Source organism: Vulpes lagopus, chromosome 22 (genome assembly GCF_018345385.1).
Source record: "Vulpes lagopus strain Blue_001 chromosome 22, ASM1834538v1, whole genome shotgun sequence".
Classification (NCBI taxonomy): domain Eukaryota; kingdom Metazoa; phylum Chordata; class Mammalia; order Carnivora; family Canidae; genus Vulpes; species Vulpes lagopus.
Genome location: NC_054845.1, coordinates 5,658,046 through 5,676,991, shown reverse-complemented (window position 1 = coordinate 5,676,991; position 18,946 = coordinate 5,658,046). Strand labels below are relative to the sequence as shown.

At 38.2% G+C, this 18,946-nt stretch overlaps 1 protein-coding gene across 1 annotated transcript in view; it reads left to right on the top strand.

Moving 5' to 3' along the window:
• Positions 1–18,946, top strand: part of DNAH7 (dynein axonemal heavy chain 7) — a 226,933-nt gene that overhangs the window by 50,044 nt on the left and 157,943 nt on the right. The window contains exons 17-21 of the mRNA XM_041737735.1: positions 1,872–2,018; positions 4,027–4,712; positions 6,887–7,073; positions 15,497–15,690; positions 17,149–17,347. Of these exons, the coding sequence (XP_041593669.1) occupies positions 1,872–2,018; positions 4,027–4,712; positions 6,887–7,073; positions 15,497–15,690; positions 17,149–17,347 (1,413 nt within the window). The remainder of the gene's footprint in view (positions 1–1,871; positions 2,019–4,026; positions 4,713–6,886; positions 7,074–15,496; positions 15,691–17,148; positions 17,348–18,946) is intronic.

The following is an 18,946-nucleotide window of genomic DNA, read 5'->3' as shown; positions in this document are numbered from 1 at the left end:
AAGCTCTCTTGGCGAACTCACCTAGGGATTGTGCCCAGAGTCCTCACTCTAACATTCACTAACTCTCATCTTTTCTGGTGTCCGACATATAAGATGGTTTGTGATTTTTTTCCCCCCTCATCTGCTTGTTCAGCTTCATCTTCTATCTCCTCCTTTTCTTGTTCTGGACTTTACAACAACCCTGAGCAACTTTTAGATCCCTGCCCTCCTTCCACCTCTCCTCTCTTATACGTTCTGTCTATTTGCTGGCAAGCGCACCCCTGGCCTGCACATGTGCTTGTGTCTCTTGTGGACTCAGTTGACTTTCTCAGAATTCTTCTCATCAGACCTCAGTTCTGCTTCTCCTCACCTCCCCTACATTTTGAACACGTCTCCACTGGATTAATTACCTGATCACTATGTTCTCATTGTCAAGGGCATCTCCCCAGTAGACGGTCAGTGCTTTGATGGCAAACCTGTTTCCTTTATTCCTCTTCTCCATTTATACCCATGGGCTAGTGTGGTGCCTGACACTCAGGAATAGGTGAGCCCCTCCATAGCTATTGTCCGAATAAATGATTTCATGGTTTCAGTTTCACATTACAGAGGAAGGAGCTGAGGTTCCCAAAGTGAAGAGACTTACGCCGGGTCAGCCAAGAGACGTCCTTTGATAGAAAGCCCAACCTCTTCTTATCACATTACAGCAAACACAATTCATTGGCAGAACATGTTGTTGGGAGAATAATTCATAGGCTTAACCAAAAACCTTTATTTTAAACTGTAGTCTGTATTTCTGTTGAGCATTTAGGCCATTTCAGAATTTTTTTTTCCAGAATTTTTTTAAACCTGTAGAAAACATCATGAATAGTAAATGTTAGACATGGAAGTCATGAAGGATTCTTAGAAAACTGTTAGGTGGCTCAGAGTTATCTGTGCTTTGCTATAGGTAAATACTATTCTCCAAACTACTATTGATGAATTTTGTCCTGTCATTTTTCTTCCCCCACTGGGCCAGAGCAATAAAATTTCCATGAACTAAAGAAGACAGAAATCAGCCTAGATAATCCATAAAATATAAAATCTATTTTTGAATAACCCAGATTTGACTTTTGAATATTTTATTAAGAGCTGATTTTTTTTAGAGCCATTTAATTTGGAGTGCCTTACCAATGACAATTTTGTAATGAGCTTTTTTCATTAAAAAAAAAAAAACCCACACACCTGTTTTATATTAGAAGGCTGGAGTCTTTTAGATTTTAAAATCCAGATTTATTCGCCTTGCACATTTCCTGTAAAGAGAGCCAATAGGACAAGAAAAATGACCTTGGAGTGTTTGTTTTAGCAATTGAAAATTGATAAGATAGTGAATGTCAGAACACAAAGTCTGTTTTTTTTTTTTTTTTTTTTTTTTTTTTTTTAGTTATTTGTAAAAATGCCACAGATCTCACTATATAGCCCTTAAAAAAAAAACTGGAGCTTTCTTTTAGCCCCATACTTGATTATTATGAATTAAAAAAAATCTTATAAATCATTTGTTAGCACACATTATTTAGCATACTAAAGAATAATACCATTGTTTAGCCCATTCTTATTTTATTGGTTAGACTTTCTTACATTGGTAGGACAAGTTTAACTTTATCTAATTTCGGAATTATAGGAATCTTAATTCATTAATTTTAAATCCCAACTCTTAAAAAATTCTGCATATTTTAGATCCTCATCATCTTCCAGATGAGTCTCTTTTTTATATCTTGCCAGTGACAAAACAGAATAATAATTCTGATAATCCTTACAGATATTTAAACTTTCTCACGATGCCTAGGGTTTTTATCTTTAAAATATTGTAACAAAAATAAATAAAATATTGTAACAACAAATATTGTTTGTACTAGTTACGGTGTGAACGGTTTGTGGAGGAATTGGAGAGTTATGCTAAGCAGTCAGAAGAATTTTACAACTTTGGAGACCTTCAGGATGTACAGCGATACCTGAAAAAGGCTCAAACTCTGAATGCAAAGTTGGACTTAGCAGCAGACAAGGTATAGTTTTTAAAATTTTTAAGAGGAAAAAAAATAAAATTTTTAAGAGGATGAATTAGTTCAAAAGAAAGCATTGGGTTCGTATTGTATATTCACCTTTTATAAATAGATTCAAATGAAAGTTTAGCTACCTTTCGAGAATAAGTGGCACAAATATCATACACCTAAAACTAGTATAGTATGTTAACTATACAGGAATTAATTAAAAAAAATAAGTGGCAAAAATAAATCTTATACACATGCTAAGGAGAAGCAGCATTGCTGTTTTCTTCTGGTAGTTCTATCAGGGCCATTCATCTTTTATTTGAAAGATCTAGTGATATTTCCACCTGCTTATTTTTTATTTTGCATCATTTAATCATTTACATCATTTGCTAGCACTTGCTTACTCATTAGTTTGCCCATCTTCCTCGAAGCCTCTCTAGATTTGGTGGCTGGGTTTTTAAATTAGGCCCATTACCTTCTCCCACCAAGCCAGTTTGTTTCCAATATTGGTATGTCAGAACTTGGCTTTCTCTTTAGAATAAGCTGGAAGTGGAAAAGCCATACCTTTTGCCAAATAAGATGTTTGAGACTTTCAATTGCATTTTTTAAATAAAAAGGGGAAATATGAAAACAGACCATATTATGATGCTTTCTCATTTTTCTTACATTGAAAGATTTTAGTATCTTATCAGTTCAGGTAATTAAATAGTTTATAATAGTCACAAATATATGAACACATGTTGAGAAAAGAGAAGCTGTAGGCTTTAAAATTATGTGGTTACTGAAATTTTGGGTAATCTGCATAATTTTTATGCCTAACACACTTTTCAATTCTATAGATTTCTCCTCTAAGTCACCTACTCCTCATATACTTCCACTACTAAAGAGGAAATTAATGAGTTCTTTGCCTCTTCTTTTTCTTTTTTTTAAAGATTTTATTTATTTGAGAAAGAGAGAAAGTGAGCATGAGCAGTGGGAAGGGGTAGAGGGAGAAGCAGACTCCCCTCTGGGCAGGGAGCCCAGAAGCAGGAAGCTCAAGGCTGGGCTTGATCCCAGGACCCTGAGATCATGACCTGATCTGAAGTCAGTGCTTAACTGAGTCACCCAGGCTCCCCTTCTTTGCTTCTTTTTTATCCCGTACATCTTCAAGATCCAGCTCTGGTTGCAACTTCTCTACATAAACATCTATTCACCATGGCATCTTGCCTCTGAGTGGTAGCATATTTTGTATACACGATGCGTGTGTATTAAAGAGCTACTACTCTGAGACATCCTCTTTGTTGCCTATATTATTGTTGAGCAATTGCAATTTAACTTTCTACATATGCATGTCTTATCTCCTTAGCTGAAATACCACCTCCTTAGTGTTGGTGTTTTGCAATATAATACTTTTTTCTCTGTTTTCCACAGTACCTGATACAATGCTGTGTGTATTAAAAGTACTTAAGTTCTTGTTAATTAATGATGCCATAAGCTTAATATATCTGGATGGACAAAGACGTCTTTATACATATCATTACTGTTTTAACTGACGTAACCAGATACTGTTCTCTGGAAAATGTAACAAAAAGAAATAGGAAACATAGATTACTGTTCAGTATTTCTAGATTGTGGCCTAATTTCAGTGAAACTTCGGGGCTTACTGAGGGCCTGGGGGAGGGGTCACATTTGATAAAAAAATTTTTTTTGATCTTTATTTTTTAGTTTTTAATTTATTTTTTTAATTGGTGTTCAATTTGCCAACATACAGAATAACACCCAGTGCTCATCCCATCAAGTGCCCCCCTCAGTGCCCGTCACCCAGTGACCCCCACCCCCCGCCCACCTCCTTTTCTACCACCCCTAGTTCGTTTCCCAGAGTTAAGAGTCTCTCATGTTCTGTCTCCCTTTCTGATATTTCCCACTCATTTTTTCTCCTTTCCCCTTGATTCCCTTTCACTATTTTTGATAAAAATATTTTTTAAAAATTAAGTTTGAATATCATTCACTTGCAGAATAACATATCTTATACCCATCATTCCAGATTGAGCAATTTAATGCTGAAGAAGAGGCATTTGGTTGGCTTCCATCAATATATCCTCAACGTAAAAAAATCCAAGACAGTTTGAACCCTTACCTTCGCCTCTATGAAACTGCTGTTGAATTTAGCAACAAATACCGAGCGTGGACTGAAGGACCGTATCATAAGGTGAACCCAGACCAGGTAGAAACAGATGTTGGAAATTACTGGAGAGGACTGTATAAGCTGGAGAAGACCTTTCACGATTCTCCAAATGCATTGGCAATGACAAAAAAAGTCAGAGCAAAGGTGGAGGATTTCAAGCAGCATATTCCTCTCATTCAAGTGATTTGTAATCCTGGCTTGCGCCCCCGGCACTGGGAGGCCATGTCCAACATTGTCGGCTACCCCCTGCAGCCAGCAGATGACTCCACTGTCTTCTCTTTTTTAGACATGGATTTGGAACCATACTTAGATAGGTTTGAGGGTATTAGCGAAGCAGCTAGCAAAGAACATTCTCTTGAAAAGGCCATGGACAAGATGACTAATGAGTGGGATGCTATGGAATTTGTCATTCTTCCTTATAGAGAAAGTGGAACATCTATTTTGTCATCAGTTGATGAAATTCAGATGCTGTTGGATGATCACATTATTAAAACACAAACTATGCGAGGATCTCCCTTCATTAAACCTTACGAAAAACAAATAAGGTAAAGTGATATTTATGGGACCGTGTTTATGCCATGTTTACCAAAATTGTCGCTTGTATGTAATATACAGTTCTTTTTGGAAATTGATTCTGCACTTCATACTTAATATTTTAAATAGTTGACTGTAAAGAGTGATAACCTTCTTTGCATCTGGAAAAGTGTCCATTTCTTTGCTATCATCTATGGTCCTAATGAAAGTGGTGGACAAACAGCCTCCAGATATTCATTTTTATTGCCTGCAATCTGATCTTATATATTTGACTCAAAAATAATTTCACATCTCTGCACATAGTTCATAGAACATATTATCTATGAAACTGAAGATAATGTCATTTTCCAAATATACTAATGAGATTGTTGTAGATGATCCTTGAAAGTCTATTATGATTCTCACTTCTATGCCTGAAGGATGCCTAGGTAAGCACAGAAGTGTGAATATTATGACTCGAGTCTGGAGTTTCAGGCATCTGACACAGATGATTAAATTAAATCCTTATCCTGTTATTTTTAAAAAATGTTTGCAATTTGTATTAAGCGGTTTATATTTTACCTTAAAAAGAGTGTAAATCCAAATCAGGCTACCATCTTCAGTGTGAGTTTGTATGACAAGGGAAAGCTAACTGCTTGGCAGTGTGCACCCCCTGCTATTGATGTCATCCTAAACTTGAGTGTGCCCTGCATGGGCCCGGGCACTCAGGTTGCTCGGCCTTGCTTGCTCCAATATGCTTATCAAGAATAATTTTTTTTAAAACTACTCTGGAAGCAGTATAACCAGATTCTAGTTTTAAGGACTGCACATGAGATCATTAGTCAGCGGGAAATTGTCTGTGTCCGTCAAGGATTAGATGGAGAAAGTGGGAAGAAGGGAAGGCAGAGGCATTCATCTCTTCTTGTGAAAAGGAGAGATGTTAAATCTGATAAATGTTAAAGAGATTTTAGAAAAACATTTGAAAATGCCTGGTGACTTTGAGAACTTCTATTGACAGAACTTGATTTTAATAGTCTAAAATTACAGATCACTAATTATAAATGATGAAAAAAATCTATTAATCTACACGTAAAGCTATCCCACCTCTAAGGCCTGTTGCCATTGACTGATCATCCTTTTTGATGGCTGTGTTATCTCTTGCAGCTTTCTGGGGTCAGATCTGATCTATCATTCATTAGCTGGGTGAACTTAAACCTGGTACTTACCTTTATCTGCCTTAGTCTCCCCATTGGTAAACAGATATACTGGACCTTAGAATATGGTGAGGAAGGAGCAAATACGTACAGAGATCTTATAATTGTGCCTATAAAATTGTTAGTTAATAGAGTAATTATATTTATTCTTGAAGAAATCTTGTCATTATCTGTGTTCTCCATATTTAGATATGAACTGATTGCTGTTGTAGATTTAAAAAATGCTTGCTGGGACGCCTGGAAAAAAGTGCTTTCTGAGACTGGGTGGCTCAGCGGTTGAGTGTCTGCCTTTCGCTCAGGGCGTGACCCAGGGTCCCGGGATGGAGTCCCACATCCTGCAAGGAGCCTGCTTCTCCCTCTGCCTGTGTCTCTGCCTCTCTTTCTCTCTCTCTCTCTCTCTCTCATGAATAAATAAATAAATAGAATATTTAAGAAAATAAAAATAAATAAAAAGTGCTTCCTTCTAATGAATAACATACTATCATATTTTAGCTTATGTAGATTTTCTTTAAAACCCAGAAATATTGTATTCTGGAAATAAAGCCTTTATGGGCTCCAATTTTTTTTTTTTTTTAAAAAGAAGAATGTTAAAGGAAGTGAGTCTTGGATGTAACTACCTTTCCTAAGAAGTTCAGATTGCCCTTCATTGAGGACATCATTACTGTCTCCAAAATCTCATTTCTCAGTTTGTATCTTCTAGCCATGGAATTGATGTGTGGAAAGGTTCGTTGCTATGGCATATACAGAAACCCGCCCATTTGTAGATGGGTATATCTGAACGTGTATATCTGTATAAACATAAATATTGGTGCTATGATTTTAAAGCAGATTTTGAAGAACAAATTTAGGGATTTATTGTTAAATGAAGGTAAAGAAATGGAAATAGGAATAGGAGCACTGCATACAAGATTGACAGTCAAAGCATCGTTTTGAGTTTTGTGATCTGAAACATTGCTTGATTTGCTGTCGAACTACTGTGTTTTGCTTCTCAGAGAATGGGAGAGCAAGCTCCTGTTGCTTCAAGAAATTCTGGATGAATGGCTCAAAGTCCAAGCCACATGGTTATATCTGGAGCCCATTTTCAGTTCTCCAGACATTATGTCTCAAATGCCTGAGGAAGGAAGACGATTTACAGCTGTGGATAAAACATGGAGAGATATAATGAAAAGTGTTGTACAAGTAAGTGAAAATCTCTGAGGATGTAATTATTTGGTTGAAGTGACATGATTTTTGTTTCCAAAACAATCCAAATAAGTCATTTTCTTTTCCTCCCCCACCTGCGTCCCCCTTTCATATATTACTTTAGGATCCTAGGAGCAGGAAATACCAAAACTGACTAGATACTTTGTCCTGACTGCTTCTTGAGGTCCAAAGTAATTTGCATTATTTAATGACATGTGGTTCTATTAGTGGTTTCTACTGGATGCTCTGGCAGGAAGACCCTGTGAGCAGCGCTCCATGTCCCCATTTCTTCTGTGCCCACCTGGTTATGGGCTGCACCACCACTGAAACGCGCTATTGTGGAAACATGCCAGCATGCTGCTCAATCAATAAGTTTCTCTTTAGGCATCTAAAAAAGAATGAGTTGCAAAGATAAAATTAAAGAGACCAATACATACAAACAAAATGCAATCAATCAAAACACAAATACTGAACTTAAAATTTAAGGATGGAATTTGGTGACCACACTAGTGACACTGAAAAAGATGTGAAGTTTTTGTTCAATTCAAAAGACATTTATTGCCTGCAAAGCATGGTCTGTATGTTACTGGGAAGTTAACATTAAATAGAAGAAGTATTAGTTATTAAATTATATTCATTAAGTGAATGTAAATTTCTCCATTCATGTTTTTGATCAAATATACTACTGTAAGATAGGGTGAGTATTATCTTAAAATTTTCCTACCCTAACATAGGAATATGCATATTTTTTATTATTTGAACTTTGAAAGCTGTGACTATAATCCTAAACACAGATAATACTGGGTCAACACCAACCATATGATTTGCTAGGAAAAATATTCTGAAAGATAGACATAGATTTAATAAGTTTACTTCGTTTTATGTAATACTTGAAACCTATCTCTGTATAAACCAAACTTTTGTAAAATTAATCACACTGGAATTCTATAAAGAGCCTGTTGATGGGTCACTTTGCAATACATTTAATCATCTCTAATTTGTTTTAAACATTTAGCCATTCATTTATTGTTTCTTTACAAAAGGGCAAAACCCTTACAACATGTATACATTTTCACTTGGAAAAGGATGAAATAGATTTTTCTTGGTTGCCCCAAACAAAAAATAGATGTTTGTATTTTCCTAGTTAAGATCATTTTTAAAATAAAAAATATTATTTTTGTATTTGATCAAAATACTCTTCAAAACCCCATATTGCTAAGGAAATTTTATAGATATTTTAGTACCTAGAAAAAGGGCAGCTATGCTGGCGCTAGTTAAATTAAGGAGGCAGATCTTCAATTCTACCAAACTGCTGAATTAAAAAAACACACAAGGACACCTGGGTGGCACGCCGAGTTAAGCATCTGACTGTTGGTTGCAGCTCAGGTCATGATCTCAGGGTTGTGGGATCGAGCCCCGAGTCAGGTTCTGTGCTCAGCATGGATGCTGCTTAAGGATTCTCTGTCCTTCTCTCCCCATTCTAAAATAAATAAATCTTAAAAACAAACAAGTACACTTGAAACTAATGAAACACTGTATATTAAAAAAAGGGGGGGGGGAACAGACAAAACAAAAAAACATTACTTATTCTTATTCCCAAATAAGCAGTTTCTTTTGGGTGATGTTTCCTCTACCTTTGCTGTAAGACCTGATCGTCTTCCTGAACCGGCTTTACATTTTCTTTTTCTCAATATATTAGTATTCAGGACAGCTTTTGTCCATATTCTCCAAAGCTTTGACAATAAACCTAAGTCCGTATTTTCTCGGGAAGGCTAATGAGGTGACCTGTGTAGTAGAGACATCACTGGATTGTTTGATACAAAAAGCCATCACTTTCCATCTGAGGGATTCCTTTCTTTCTTTTTTTTTTTTTAAGGACATTCATTCAGTGTCGTGATCAGACTATTACATTTAGCAATCAACAGCGTGGATGCAAAAAAAACCTACGTTAAAACCCTTTGTTGGGCTGCTTTACACTTTCCACAGAACGGAAGCTAAAATAACCTGTTACACAATTACTCACAAATACAGTCCTCGAGTTTTTTGCCCATACACATGAGAATTGTCTAAACTGTGTCTTCACAGTTTGTAGCAGGTGGGCCCCGCCACCACTTGCTTGGCTGAGTTCACAAATCTGTTGTAACCTAGAGCTTCCCTGTCACCTCTCTGGTTCTCCTCTCCTGTTAAGCTTTGTTTCCTGGCAGTAATTAAAACCTTCCGCCCCTGCCAAGGCCACTGCTGCTGCTGGAACCGTAGCCACCTTGACCTCGTGGTTTGGCGAAGTATTGGCCTCCACCACCAACAGGGCCAGAGCCTCTGTCTCCAGAATGTCCTCCTTCCATGGGTCCAAAATTTGAAGACTGATTGTTGTAATTGCCAAAATCATTATAGCTTCTTCCACCCCCCAAGTGGCTTCCATTATCACTAAATCCCTTCTAGCCATCCCCACCGCCACTGTATCCACCACCACCTCGACTGCCACCAAAGCCACCTCGACCACTGAAGTTCCCCCCACGACCAAAGTTGTCATCCCCACTGAAACCACCTCCATGACCACCACCAGAGTTTCCAGAACCACTTCGACCTCTTAGGCTGGACGAAGCACTAGCCATCTCTAGCTTAGATAAGGCTTTCCTTCCTTCACAGTTGTGACCATTCACAGCATGGGATTTTTGAATGACAATCTTGTCTACAGGGTCAGGGTCATCAAAGGTCACAAAAGCAAAGCCTCTCTTTTTGCCACCACTTCCATCAAGTCATGATCTTAATCACTTCAATCTTCCCATGTTCAAAATAATCTCATAGATGATGTTCTTCAGTGTCTTCTTTAATGCCACCAACAAAAATCTTTTTCACAGTTAAGCAGGCACCAGGGCTTTGAGAATCTTCTCTTGAGACAGGCCTCTCTGATTCCACAAGTCTCCCATCCGCCTTTTGTGGCCTTACATCCGTGGTTGCATCCACCTCCTCCACGGTGGCCTACCTGATGAACCCAAAGCCTCCAGAGCACTTGGTGTTTGGATCTCTCATTAGCACAGTCCGTAAGCGGTCCCCATTGCTCAGAATGGCTCCGCAGACTTCCATCAGCTGTTTCAAAGCTCAAACCTCCAATGAAGAGCTTCCGCAGCTGTTCAGGCTCTTTGGAAGACTCTGACTTAGACGTGACCGTGGTGGGAGGGGAGACTTCAACGATGCTTACTTGGAGGCGTCCAGGGGCAGAAAGCCATCTGAGGGATTTCTAATAAAGCTGCTTTTAGAACCGGGCAGGAGAAGAGACTCAGAGGTGAAATATAAAATGTAAAGGATAATTTCATGTTTTGAAACCTGCTACCAAAGACCCTTTCTCGCTAGGACCTGACCTTTCAGTCTAATTCCAGAATTTTTCAATCACTATTAAGATAGTTTTGCCTGTGAAGGCTTAGCTGTACCTGTCTCATGTTCTACCCAGAGCTCTTGTCCTTTGCACAGGGTAGGTAAAGCTGAGTTTGAAATGTTGGGGAGATATGGGGACTGCCCTCTCACACTACTTCTCTCCCTCCTTGGCTTATTGCCTGGTGCTGGGACAAAGACAAGGAAGGAAAGGGGGTGGGGTGGGGAGATGGAGGGAGGGAGAAAGAAAGAGGGCAAGAATGAGAGGATTTACTAATATAACTAATCCAGCCAAACTGGCTGTCCTTTTGCTTAGTGGTCATAAGATAGCCTTTGTTGGTGGTGTCCAGGCTCTATACCCTTATTGGTCATCACAACTGGTCTAGCTTCTTGGTCAGTCTTGGACCGGTAAAGTCCATAAATTGACTCAGTAGGGACAGGTGAAACTCCTGATGAGCATTCTGGTAAGAGAGTCTATCTTGAGCATCTCTCCCTGTCTTGATCATCCTCTATGAGATTGGGCTGCATCTTCAATCTGACCTTCCAGTGGTGGCTACCACCACATTTCTGCCCCAGGCTGCAGCAATATTTCACAAGTCTGTAGCCCTTAGTCTCATCCAGGGCTTGCAGAACGGGGGGATCTATTTTCTGTACTTCTTAGAAGCTTTGGGCACATGGTCTTTGCCCTTCCTTCACCTGGTCATTCCACCCTACCATCTTCTCCCTACCATCTTCTCCCACAGTTCTTTTTCCTGCTCTGGTAGCAATGGAACAGGTCATCACCCCTGGTGCTGGAGCAGACTTCCAGTTGGGGTAGATGTTAGCCTCCTCTCTTTGAAGACAATGAAAACATTTCCAGGGGTTCTCTTCGGCCCTCTCCTTAAGATTCAGGGGTGGAAACCAGTTAACTGCCTACCATTCGGAGGTGAAGGAAGTGGGCAATCTGTCTTCATGTACACTGTACTCACTCTCCAACCTGACTTTTGACCCTTACGAGTCTTCATGTGTTTTCCATACCAGCAGAAAAATGCACTCTTGAACTTCTCCCCAAAACTTTTCCTCTTGTAGTCTAACCACATCTTAGTACACGTCAATACCATCTCCCTGGTTGCTCGGGCAAAACACTTAGGAGTCACTTTTTTTCTTTGTCTTGACCGGTAAATATGATCACTTGGCACTACACATCTCACTTCTTTCTAGTGAGCTGGAAAGCTAAAAACCATCTCTCTCAGACTCCCTACCATCTAGTTTTTGGCAATGAATTAGATTTAGACGACTATAAACACGCACTTGGGATTTGGAAAGCATAAGTGAATCAGCAGCCATCTTCTTGCCATTTCAGCTATTTCTGCTGTCAGGCAAGATCATGAGCATATGACTTTTTTTTTTTTTTTCTTTTCCAGCAGGACTTCAATATCTGGTCATCAGCTTCATAGGTATTTAGAGACAGTGACGATGGTGGCTTTCTGAGCCCTAGAATCACACCTACCATGATGCGGTTGAGTGCAGTAGAGTCAGTGGTGGTTATTCTTTTGTCCTGATTGGGGCAGAGATAGAAACCCTCCTGGAAGGTCAGTTCCACAGTGTTTTAGGAGTCGCTCCTGTAAGCTCAGCTCGGAGCATGCTCCCTTAGGCCTTCTGATGATTTTGTAATCATTTAATTCCCTATGTTAAGTGTCTTTTTTGCTTAATGTACCTAGAAGCATTCTGCACAGAACTCTGAATAAATGTATGAACACCTCAAAGATGGAACTAGAGTTGTTGATATGACCCAGTTGGGTTTTAGGATGGTGAAAATCTAGTTACCATTTGAAGACGGGATACTGGTGGTACCCGGCATGCAGTACAAAAATCACTTAAATTATGCTCTTGGTCTCCTGGAATGGAGAGTCTATTTTACAGGCAGTTCTTTAGTGGACCAGGTGGCTGCTGGATTAAGTCAGTACTATAGGAATTTGAGATAAAAGGGATAGAAGGCGGGCTGAATTCTGGAGAAATTAAAGGATGATATGGCTTAATTCAGAATTTACAACTACTCAAGACAGAAAGGACTAAGGAGCTTCTGTGGCCGCCCTTAAAGAGCCTCTTATTTCTCACAGCTAGAAGTTTGACATAGCCAAGAATGAGCGATGGAGCCTGATTCAGTGGGTTGGCAAATTACAAAGTAATTTAAATGAGAGCCTTGCCAGATCTGTTATGTGAAAGGTAAATTACTTAGTGGGTCAGAGTAGGATGGTGAGAACTGGGAAATGGGGACTTTGGGGTTGATTTGATCGACTGTAGGTCATCTGACTCTCCTACTGCTGAGCTTCCCTTGCCTGAAGCCTCTGCAGAAACCTGGAAAATACGCAAGACAAGGTATCCCAAGGTCTCTTCTGTGAGTCCGCATTTTCTTTCTTAACGCTTAAAAGGTTTCATGAGTATCTGACGAATTTCCCGTTATCCAGGGATTTCTGATGAAGTAGTTTATTATGCTTTTGGAAGTTCACGGAACTGGCATGAGTTTAATATCATTAAGCATATGAAAACATACTTTCTGTGAGGCTTCCTGGAGGCAGGAATTAGAATGCTTTCTCTATATACCCAAATTCAAGTTTCAGGCCCCTGATATCAGAGGCATTTGGTTTAAAAATGTAAATCAACCAGTAGATTGTTACTCTGAGCTGCTGAGAGTAGAGATACTTGTGAAGCCAAAGAAGACACATAAAATTTGTAGAATTATTCCTTTAACCAAGAAAAAAATATGACAGCTAGAAATTCCTTTTCTTCCCCTCCAGGAGACAGAAAGTAATTAAAGTGTCAAGGGAGTCACACTAAGTTTCAAATTTCTGGTAGCTTCCTATTAGAACATCTTATTATTATGTCCTGAGAACAGAGCTACCAAGTTCCATCCTGGTGGGCCATGGAGGACTGTGTCTCCTCGAGTTGCTCTGTAGGCCGGCAGGCTACCCTCGCCCTGCGTGGGCTCATGGGCAGCACCTAATGATGGAGTGAACGCCTGCTGCAGAGCGAGGCTATGGCAAGACTTAAGGCACTTGAGGCCAGTTTTGTTTTACAATGATCGATAGCCTCCCCGAAGGGTGACAGATTATAACCATTCATTTTAACTCTGTGAAACTGGAGTGGAGTAACCTCCTCATTCCTTCCATCTGTCCACCCCGCCCCACCCCTCGTAGTGTCTTTCTGTCTGTCCATCCATCCATCTCTTCCATAGACAGTGATGGAGGACAAAATGAAGGGTAGTTTCAGGTATAGGTGCTTCCTGCACTTATACCATCTGAGTTGCTTCAAGTATTTCATCTAGTTTGGTCCTCAGAACGCCTTTGGAAGAGGACTCTTATTCCCCTTTTAAAGATAAGAAAACATTGATACATATACCACATCTTCTTTATCCATTCATCTTTCTGAAATAAGTCAATCGAAGGAGGACAAACATTATATGGTCTCATTCATTTGGGGAATATAAAAAATAGTGAAAGGGAATAAAGGGGAAAGGAAAAAAATGAGTGGGAAATATCAGAAAGGGAGACAGAACATGAGAGACTCCTAACTCTGGGAAACGAACAAGGGGTAGTGGAAGGGAGAGGTGGGCGGGCGGTGGGGGTGACTGGGTGATGGGCACTGAGGGGGGCACTCGGGATGAGCACTGGGTGTGATTCTATATGTTGGCAAATTGAACACCAATAAAAAATAAATAAAAAAAAAATAAAGATAAGAAAACAGAGACTTCGGGTAAGTAAATGACCCGAGGTCATACAGGTTATAAGCAGCATTGAGTCCTAGGAAACAGGTCTGCACTTTCCTTTATCTGATGCAGTCTTTGTTATGTTCACCCACCACAGGGAGAAAGTGAAGGAACTTTATTTTCCAGTCATGAGATGATTACTTTTACATATTTTTTTCCTTAAGTCAACATACAAAGGTACATAGATTACGGCCTTTGTTCATTGAGGGATGGCACATTTGGCTCAGTCGTAGAGCGAATCTGGCTAAGTAGGTTTGACCTCAAGAATCCAATACAAAACTTTTCTTGAATGTGAAGAGGTATTTATTTTGTAATTGTAGTATTTAGGGAAAGAGATATGAACTGTTGTTTTAAATAGCTGATATTTTCTTTAGCTTTCAAACCTCAGATCCAAAATAGGAATATTGCAATAAATTCTTTGGCTGAGAAGAAAATAAATATTGTTAGTTTGTGAAAGGAGTTTTTCACACTTACTAGCAACTATTCAGCTTGTTTTTGGTTTTTGGTTTTTTCCAACAAGAAAAGGCAAACATTACCAGAAGGTGGCACTCTGAGAACATCATTTTGGTTTTTGGATTTAGAAGTCCAAGAGTACTCCTCTTTCCTTTCTTTATTGGATGAATTGCACATTTAAATTATGATCTGGGTCTTTGTCATGCTTCTTTTTACATGTGTTTTTAAAAATGTGTATTTAAACATAGAACTGTTAGGAAATAAAATATCGTTTTAAAATTGTCTCTTTAAAGGTAACAATGATATGTTACATATTTCCATGTGAACCTGTTTTATTGAGAAAACAGGTATTAATGATGATTATCTTATTCAATTAAATTGCTGGGTTTCCAAGTTACATTGTTAAAATTCAAAACAATGCAGAAAAGTGCATCTTTCCCTTTCAGCCACATTCCGAGTATACTAGCAAAAGCATTTTAGAGAGTCCTGCAGAAATAATAAAACTGCTCTATAGAACAATTTACAGCTGACACTTTTGGTTTATCTCTTAGCCATGGCTGAGTAAGAGAAGTAAGCTAAATTAGTTAGTCTTGAAATTCCTTGTTTAATTTTTTTTAACAACATTCCCTTAATATCTATACATTTTTAAAAATCTATATATTTTCTGTTACTCATATTAATAAATATACTAGCATGTTCTCACTGTTTGGTCTGGTGATTAATACCTCCAATGTGTTTTAGCAGCTTTTTCTTAGTAAAGACCTTTTCTTAGTTTGTCATTGATGTCAATGGTGAACACTAAATTTGGAATTAATATTTTTGATTGAGTTGGGTGGTTTTTTTTAATTTTTAGGATAAACATGTTCTACAAGTTGTAACTATTGAGAGGATGCTGGAAAGGCTGAAAAAATCAAATGAACTTTTGGAACTCATTCTTAAGGGACTTAATGAATATTTGGAAAAGAAACGTCTCTTCTTCCCCAGATTCTTTTTCTTGTCTAATGATGAACTTCTTGAGATACTATCTGAGACTAAAGATCCCACTAGGTAAGTTGCTTACATATATAACACGTGGCTAAATTTATCTGCTTAAATTTAATGTTTAAAATAAGGTAGAATGTGGATAGATATAATGATATTCAAGAATATCCTAAATATTATCAATAACCAATGTAATAAAAACATACTTAATATCACTGAAGGATATTTTCCCAAATGTGATGCATCTTGGGGAGGATTTCATATTCTGTTGGTTTTCTCTTACATATTTTTCAGAACACATCACTCTTATGGTGGCTTGCATTGACCCACACAGGTGGTCTCCCATCATCTTTCCTATTTCTCTCTCTGGTTTTCTTGTTGACTCTGTTATAGTCCTTCCAATTCCACAATAAAAGGGACAGCCTCTTCCTTCAGTGTACTGTCCTCTTTGCAAAAGATGCTCCTTATCTAAGTATCCACGACTTCTTTTACCTCCTCTAGATTTTTGTGGAAACACGCTCAGATGCCTGGCCCTTGAGAAAACTTTCCCAAACCATTGTATTTAAAATGGCAACCCAGCACCCCCTAGCCACCTGTCCTGGATTATCTTTTTTGCCCTATTTTCTTTCAGCATTTTTAAAATCATCTGGCACACTCTAAAATGTACTTAGTTCACCATCTGATTTCCTCTAGCAGAATAAACTCCATAATAGCAGAGATTTTTGACTTTTTTTTTTCCAATGCTGATTCCCAACTCCTTAGGAGAATGTGTATTTCTAGTATATAGCAGACAGTGAATGGGTATTTATTAAATTTGTTACTTTTGTGCCTTGTGCCTTCAAAGTAGGAGACGAGTAACCCAGACAAAAAGATAAATTTAGGGTCAGTTTTCCATCTGAATTTTAATATCCCACTTCCTTATTGCCTATTGCAAGATAAATTCAATTGGTTATTGGTAATGTGCCAAAAATGAGGGCTTAGCCACTTCCATCTGTATTACAATGACCATAGTTGGATGCTTTCAAAGCAGTTGATGTAGTGAACTGTGAAGTACTTAAAATGCTAAACCCGGTTCATAATTTGTAAGCAGTCTCTGAAGATCCCAGTTGAAAAAGCTAGTTTTGTGCTTTTGAAGATTCTTCCAATTAGTGTATTATCTATTAGTCAAGACTGGTTTGCCTCTTATGCTACTTTTAACATCTTTCAATTCATTGTGTTGGAAACAAAGCCTCGTGGGTGTCTCCTCTGTAGCTCTTATTATAATTAAAGTTTGACAGATCTTTTTGTGATTATTCAATTAATGATGACCTCCTACTGGACTGCGTAATCCATACAGGCAGGGATCATGCCTTTTGTTCCCCCTCAGTGTTTCATCTCCAGCAGCATCAAGTAGGGGCCTAACACATATTGTACATATGTAAATTGTGAATGAGGATTGGTACACAGAGAATGCTGTAGTTTAGGAATTGCTTTAATGTAGTTAATTCTCTTAAACATTTTCCTCCTCCCCACCTACCCCAACAGGGTGCAACCTCACTTGAAGAAATGTTTTGAAGGAATTGCAAGGGTAGAATTTACAGAAACTTTAGACATTACTCACATGAAGAGTAGTGAAGGAGAGGTCGTGGAACTCACAGAGACCATTTCGACAGCCAAAGCCAGAGGTCAAGTGGAGAAGTGGTTGGTTGAGCTAGAGAGAGTTATGATTAAATCCATCCACAAGGTACCGTATTTATCATTATTTCTAGTAAAGATGTAGGATTTAATGTATTGTGGGGGATACCTGTGGATCCATAGGCAGAGAATGTGACTCTTGATCTCAGAGTCATGGGTTTGAGTTCTTTTTTTTTTTTTTTAAGATTTTATTTATTTATTCATGATAGTCGAGAGAGAGAGAGAGAGAGAGAGAGAGAGAGAGAGAGAGAGAAAGAGGGAGGGAGGGAGGGAGGGAGAAGCAGGCTCCAAGCACCAGGACCCCGATGTGGGTTTCGATCCCAGGTCTCCAGGATCGCGCCCTGGGCCAAAGGCAGGCGCCAAACCGCTGCACCATCCAGGGATCCCATGGGTTTGAGTTCTTTGTTGGGGTAGAAGTTACATAAAAAAAAGTATTGTTGATAAATGAACTTTTTTTTAGACAGACATTTTTTAATCATGAATTACCAGTTTAATTATAAAGATAAAGAGATGGCCCACTTGAAAAGTGGGACAAAGTACCATCGATACTACTGAAGTATGGATGATATTTTGAAGTATTGGATTTTAGTCCTAAGTCCTATTTCTTGTAGCCACATGCTACTTCTTTCATCATTAATTAAACACACCTTGGTCTACAGAGTCTATTGTTAGTTTTGCCTTGGGTGTATCTCTACAGTTTCACATCAATCTCCTTGACATGTATGTTTCTATGCTGAATATTTTTCTCCTGTGCGTATACAAAATATGTACCAAAATATTAGAAAATCACAAATACTGCCTATAGTTAAGTCACTTCATATTTTCCGTATCTTGTAAAACATCAACTCAGTCATTTGTAATTATTTTTATTAGTAGAAAATTTCAAGTCCTGGCAACAAATACAGAATAATTGAGCACTTAAGTCCATTTTTTATTATAACGTGGACATAGCATTCAAGTTCCTCATCAAGAATGAAAATCATGATTGAGTTTGGGGATCATGAGAACAGGAATGAGAAGGAAATATGGCATCATGTCCTATTCAAGAACAGTTTTCATTAATTTTTCAGATTCTCTCATACATTATTGAAAAACTGATTAGAATCTAAGTGTTTAAAAGATAGCATGTGTCTAAGTACTGCTTTCTCTTCTTAAATATAGTTTTAATATCTGCCTGCATAATAGTTTTTAAGTAGGTGTAAAGTGATTTGGACAGTTTTTCATTTCTCCCTATCATGGATTAAATTAGAGTGACTATCCATATGGATATAGCTGGTTTCTTTGATTGAATTATTTCTTATGATAACTTCTCACATGTAGGACCACTAGGTCCAAGGGATGAGCTTTCATAAGCCTTGATATATCCTGACAAATAAGATTCCCATTTATATAGCTGTAAGCAATATCAATGAATTCTACTTTGATCCCTACTTAGCAGCCTTGGGTATATAGTTTGTTAACTGATGTATACAGTGATAACCCATTGTCTTAGACCTAATACTATTACAACTATTCTTTTTTTTTCAACTATTCTTTTAGTTATTTTTGTCAAAGCACTTAGAGAAGGTATTTTGGTTGCCATTCCAGAGCTTTTAGATGAAGTGGCAAGGAATTGTGTAGGAAGTATCTTTCTTAAATGTTCATGTAT